The sequence below is a fragment of the Sinocyclocheilus grahami genome, unplaced genomic scaffold (assembly GCF_001515645.1).
Source record: "Sinocyclocheilus grahami isolate Dianchi unplaced genomic scaffold, SAMN03320097.WGS_v1.1 scaffold290.1, whole genome shotgun sequence".
NCBI lineage: Eukaryota > Metazoa > Chordata > Actinopteri > Cypriniformes > Cyprinidae > Sinocyclocheilus > Sinocyclocheilus grahami.
In genome coordinates this window covers 1,748,799-1,755,228 of record NW_015505469.1, presented here as the reverse complement: position 1 = coordinate 1,755,228, position 6,430 = coordinate 1,748,799, and the positions used below count along the sequence as shown (strand labels likewise).

General features: G+C 38.1%; 1 protein-coding gene across 1 annotated transcript in view; it reads right to left on the bottom strand.

Annotated features, from left to right (window-relative positions):
- The window catches only part of LOC107600722 (ammonium transporter Rh type C-like), a 6,409-nt gene extending 2,146 nt beyond the window's left edge, over positions 1–4,263 (bottom strand). The window contains exons 1-7 of the mRNA XM_016292682.1: positions 4,038–4,263; positions 3,204–3,396; positions 2,868–3,018; positions 1,878–2,019; positions 1,628–1,794; positions 1,286–1,423; positions 1,061–1,197 (exon numbers count right to left, since the gene is read on the bottom strand). Coding sequence (XP_016148168.1) covers positions 1,061–1,197; positions 1,286–1,423; positions 1,628–1,794; positions 1,878–2,019; positions 2,868–3,018; positions 3,204–3,396; positions 4,038–4,263 — 1,154 coding nt within the window. The remainder of the gene's footprint in view (positions 1–1,060; positions 1,198–1,285; positions 1,424–1,627; positions 1,795–1,877; positions 2,020–2,867; positions 3,019–3,203; positions 3,397–4,037) is intronic.
- Positions 4,264–6,430: the final 2,167 nt, after the last annotated feature.

Below are 6,430 nucleotides of genomic sequence, written 5' to 3'. Positions count from 1 at the left end.
CCTTGCTGGACCTGTTTTGTCCCACGTCTCAAGAATGACTGAGCTACAAACATCATAAACCTGTCTTTTTAGGCAAGAACCAGACGTGGGTGTCATGTAGGCTAATAAAATATGCTTAATGGGATTGAATTTGTATTCAATTTAATTAAAACATTAGAAATTGATAATTATATAACGTTTTCTTCCCACGGTTATTCAAACGGCGAATACATTAGAAATGACTATCACTAACGTTGATCTATCGCACTCTCAAAAAAACAAAACTATCGTTATAATCACTGAAGCTGTCTACACTGCGAAATGAATCCCTTACATACATTGTACGTACATCTACATCTAAAGCTGATGAGTTTCAGCAATGACTCATCTAAACGCGCTGATTGGCCATTGCATTCCTAAGCGCAACAGAATCGTGTGTGATTGGTTATAATGCGCAACACTGTAAAAACGCCTAAAATGAAATGCGGTGCAACATGAGCAAATCTTAATTTAATGCACAGTCAACACTTTCTATTCATTTACACTTTGTTAGCAACAGACTTAATAGATATAATTTGTTTTTGCAGGGACAATTTTGTCCAATTTAGTGGCATTTTTGCCCCAAGACCCCTTGGCCAGGGGAAGACTAATAAGCCTTCCCCAGCCTTACACACGCTCCGCCTATGACTGGCAATATGGCCTGAGAGAGAGAGAGAGAGCAAAATTTGAACTGAATTGAGCTGGATAATACCATTAACGTGGCAACATCAATGCTGTTACTGCACTGAATCTGAATTGAGCCGAATAATGGCACTATTGTCTTTTTAGAGCTGCTTTTTTTCTGTTGCAATACAGAGATTTTGATCTCAAAATACATAAGCTCAAATGTATTTATTTATTTTACATTTTCAGCAATTTCCCCTACTTGATAATAATCCATGCATCGGGGTTCACTGTTTTTTACGGTTTAACATGAAGCTGCCTTGAAATATATAAATAAATGTGACTTGAATTGAACAATTGAAGCCACTTTGTACGATTTAAAATTGAAGATCACCAAACAGTTTGGAGCCACACTCACCCTTCATGTCCATAGACACTCTCACTGGCAGTAGCCGCTGTGATGGCACCCACAACTCCTCCCAGGACACCGGGCATGGCGTGCAGGTTATGGATGCCACATGTGTCTTGAATCTTCAGGTACTTCTCCAAGAAGGGCTGCACGGGAAAAACCCCCAGATATAAATCAATCTGCACTCACATGGCATATGATGCTCAAATGCACCTGCTCTTCGGTCAGACTCACAGTGATCACCAGGTAGCCAAATGTGGAGATTATCCCGCAGATGAAGCCCACGATGAGAGAACCGTACGGTGAGATCATAAATTCGGCCGCTGTTCCCATGGCGACTCCCCCAGCCAGAGTTGCATTCTGTATATGCACCTGAGTTGCACAAAGCATGTTACAAATTGTATTATCAGAGAAACTAGTTTTATTGAGATTTTAAATGTATATTTTTTATTTTCAAGTTAAAGTGTGTATTGTCTAAACTTTTTTTTAACGGTTTTAGATTAGTTTTGAGTTTTAGTTAACTATAAAAACCCTGCTGCAGATGTAATTGTGACGTAATGAAGTGCTGTAATTTACCATGTCCAGTTTTCCCTTTCTGGCTGAAAGGCTTGATATGGCAAATGCAGTAAGGACTGAAGCAGCCAGAGCAAGATAGGTGTTTATGGCGGCCCGATGTTGTCCGTCTCCATGATCTGCGATGGCAGAGTTGAAACTGGGCCAGAACATCCAGAGGAAGAGGGTGCCTGTAAGAGGAAACATTTGTTTGAAAGCAGCTCATGTACAATCTTATCACAAGCATCTATGTAATGTATAAGAAGTCACTTACCAATCATAGCAAAGACATCAGAGTGGTAGACCGATCCGTTCAGACTCTTGCTTAGTTTCGGTCGATAAAGAATCCACGATATTGTCAGACCGTAATATGCTCCGAAAGTGTGGATGACCATGGATCCGCCGGCGTCCCGAACCTGTGAAGAGTAAGAACAGTTTGTCAGAATTTCTTGATTTGGGTATAGAAATATTCAGGACTTGGGTATGGTGGATATTCACCAGGGTTGTAATAATTCATTCAAATGAAAGCTTTTAAAACTATTAAGTTAGATATCTATTTCAGTTAGTTGCCAAGGCAACATTTCTAATTTTCATTTATTTTTTTTATTCATCATTACTTATTTTTTAAGCATTAAAATAACTAATTTTAAATAAAATAAAAAACTTAACTGAAACTAAAATTAAAACCTTTTGAAAGCATTTTGTTAACTGAAATAAAGCTGAAATGAACTTAAACTTATTCAGTTATTTTCCAAGGCAAGACAATAAAAAATAAAATAAATAATTCACTAAAAATGTAGCAGTTAAGTGCAAAAGATCCGAGTTAATATGATGTTAATGCAAGTTAAAGCTTCCATTAACAAGCTTGTGTAAGACAAAAATAAATAAATAAATAATGTAATTGAAAATTAAAATTTAAAGTTGTACTAATTTAATCTTTATGTCTTTTAACTTTAGAAAAAGGATGTAACTGATACCTACAGTTGAGTTAACACTAGGGTTGCAAAAAGGTGGAATATTTCCAGTAAATTTCGGAAACGTTCCAGAAATTTTAAAACGTTCCAGGATTTTTTTGGAATATTCCAGGGATTTTTGGAAAGTTTCCGGAAATGTTCCACCCCTTTGCAACTCTAGTTAACGCTTTAGGGTTTAGAGTGCAACTTACAGTACTACTAACATTAAAAGGAAAAGTATAAAACAAAACTAATTCAAAATATGAATAAAACATCTAACAGAGTATAAAATAAATAACACTGCTACTCACATGGAGAACATGGAGAATGATGTATTCCTCAACTGCAAACAGTGTGATGCCGAATAGTGTCAACACCATCAGCTGCACTGGGCTGACTTTCCCCAGCAGAGCTCCATAAGCAATGAGACATCCAGCCACACAGAAGTCAGCATTGATGATACTGATGAAAGCAAGATGGAAAATTATGCTTAGTTTTAAATTCTTCATTTTCCGTATCTGATGCACTGATCAGGAAATCAAATGTGATGTGAATTAAACAGGCATATGATGGCACTAAAAACGACTTTTACTTCATGTGCAAGGGACTTAATGAGTCATTCCAACGGTGTGAGGTGCGAAACCTACTTCTCAATTCCGATCTTGATTTGGCCATCAGCCGGGTCCAGAGAGTGAAACCAGCCCTGCATGAGAAGAGCCCACTGCAGACCAAAGGCGGCGATGAGAAAGTTGAATCCGACCCCACCGAAGCTGTAGCGCTTCAGGAAGGTCATGAGAAAGCCAAAACCCACAAAGATCATCACATGCACATCCTGAAAACCTGCCAGGCAAGGACAAAGAGGGTGGACAAGGTTAATGGATGGACATATAACAGGACCTCCCTCATTTTTAAGCTCAACAACATATAATCGTTTTGCCGATTAAAAATGTTACTATTAAATAATAAAACATATCACTAAATTAAACTATTAAATAATAAAAAAAATATCAATTGATTGCCCTATCAGTATCAATCCCTGCAGAACTTGAAAACTCACTTGGGTATCTGAAGTAGAAGTCGTTCTCAATGTCACTTGTGATGTTGTTCTCATGCTTGTGCTCAGACCAGTGTGCATCCGACTCATCATCATAACGCACAAACAGTCCAAACAGGATGATCATGGCGATCTGCCACACGAAGCAGACCACAGGCAGGCTGATCCGGACGTCAGGGTTTTTGGGCTTGCACCAGAAACTTCGGCAGCTGCCAGGCAAGGACAAAGAGGGTGGACAAGGTTAATGGATGGACATATAACAGGACCTCCCTCATTTTTAAGCTCAACAACATATAATAGTTTTGCCGATTAAAAATGTTACTATTAAATAATAAAACATATCACTAAATTAAACTATTAAATAATAAAAAAAATTATCAATTGATTGCCCTATCAGTATCAATCCCTGCAGAACTTGAAAACTCACTTGGGTATCTGAAGTAGAAGTCGTTCTCAATGTCACTTGTGATGTTATTCTCATGCTTGTGCTCAGACCAGTGTGCATCCGACTCATCATCATAACGCACAAACAGTCCAAACAGGATGATCATGGCGATCTGCCACACGAAGCAGACCACAGGCAGGCTGATCCGGACGTCAGGGTTTTTGGGCTTGCACCAGAAACTTCGGCAACAGGCAGCGAAGTTCCCCATGGTGAAGTCAAGAAGTTAGGAGATGATTTGTTGGGAGAGGCTCTCTTGTAATTTCTGGTGAAGTGAAGAGAAGATCTGTTGGGAGAGGCTCTCTTGTAATTTCTGGTGAAGTGAAGAGAAGATCTGTTGGGAGAGGCTCTCTTGTAATTTCTGGTGAAGTGAAGAGAAGATCTGTTGGGAGAGGCTCTCTTGTAATTTCTGGTGAAGTGAAGAGAAGATCTGTTGGGAGAGGCTCTCTTGTAATTTCTGGTGAAGTGAAGAGAAGATCTGTTGGGAGATGCTCTCTTGTAATTTCTGGTGAAGTGAAGAGAAGATCTGTTGGGAGAGGCTCTCTTGTAATTTCTGGTGAAGTGAAGAGAAGATCTGTTGGGAGAAGCTCTCTTGTAATTTCTGCGTCGGGTGCAGCTGTATTTATAGCCGGTTATCTGGAGGTGTGTCTCTGCTCTGCAGGTGTACCTTCTGGAAATGAAATCCGGGTGGCCATGACACTCACCTGACCAGACTGATCAATATCTGCTCTGGTGTCTTGTCTGTTTGTTTGTTTTTTTCCTTTTTGAAGATGTCACACTAGTCTTACTGGATTTAATTATAATTACACTTGGACTATTCAGAACAACTTTGCAACTGCAAGTCATCTTTGCACTTTTCTGTTATGGATTTTGGACTTTTGGAAGGTTTTTGAACTGATTTAGATTGCTGTGCATATCCGAACCCTCAAAATCAGGAAAATCAGGGCAAACACGTTAATGACTAAGAGTAGGAAACTGTCAGTGCATGTTTTGTAAAAAGTGATTCATTTCTTTTTATGATGCTTTTTTTTTTCTTCTACAGGGCAACTTCTTTTGAGTATCTGAATAACCTTTTAACTCATGCAAAGAATCTACGTGATTCATGATCATCTGATTGTAAGTAAAACTCTACATGCATATTTGACATGATATTCTGAGCAGTTTTAGCAGTGACCAGATGTTTAAACAACACTTCCCAGTACTTCTATGATAATTCTTTCATCCAGTATGTATGAATTCATGTAAAATATATCTAGAAAAAAAGGAACAGGTCAAGGCAAAAACTTGAAGAAAAATAAACAGCAATCAGTTGCAAAACCTATAAATGTTCCCTCATACATACAGGATATCCTAAACTGATGTTGCATAAATTAAGTGATGTTGCCATTATTTTATTTTTCTACATGAAAGAAAAATGCCACTTTTTACAAAATCTATTTTTTAATCTTCCTTTTTATCTTAAAGAGATTAAAAAAAAAGTGAGCATGACTTTAATAGTTTTTTACTTTAATCAAGATTCTTCTGCAGGCAGTCAAGTCCTAAGTCATAAGACACATGCAAATGGCCAATACCTCAATGATTGACAGTGTTCTCTGTTGGGTACATACCAGATATTATCAGCGTTTTCTGAAGTAGCTGAACATAATGTTAGCTGTTACATAATCGAATCACCTGTATCTGCACTATTCATGATGCAAAAACTGAGGCTTCATGAAAAATTCTACTTAACACAAAATTGTAAATCTCAAAGATGTTGTCACATTAAGGGGTCAAGGGACATAACCAAACCTTAGTGAACATAAAGCACTTTTCACCTTCGGAATATATTGCATATCTGAGGACAGCAGTCACTTAACTGAGGTATTACAAAAGCATCCAAATTTGCATAGCATGCTAATTTTGCCATATTTGATGCAAGCTATTTTTGTATAGACCAACACTGTCTGATTTTATTTTGACACAAAAAAAACCCCACTTATTTTTGCAATGTGCATCATCCATTTAACAAGATACACTATTACCTATTAATGTATACTACTTTCCACTTTGTCAAATAACAGTAAAATGATCAAAACTGTGAAACAGCACCACATTTACATTTATACATTTAGCAGACGCTATTATCAAAAGCGACTTGAGGAGAGAGAGAGAGAGAGAGAGAGAGAGAGAGAGAGATAGAGAGAGGGAGAAATAGAGAGAGAGGGAGAGAGAGAGAGAGAGAGAGAGAGAGTTGGCTGACGGGTTGTTAATGTAACTGATGATATTCAGAGAGTAAACGACTTGGCACAAGCTGATTGGTTCATGCTGCATATGCAGCCAATGAGCTTACTGCCTTGCATTTATATGGCTGGCTAGCATTCACTAGAGATTCCTGCAGC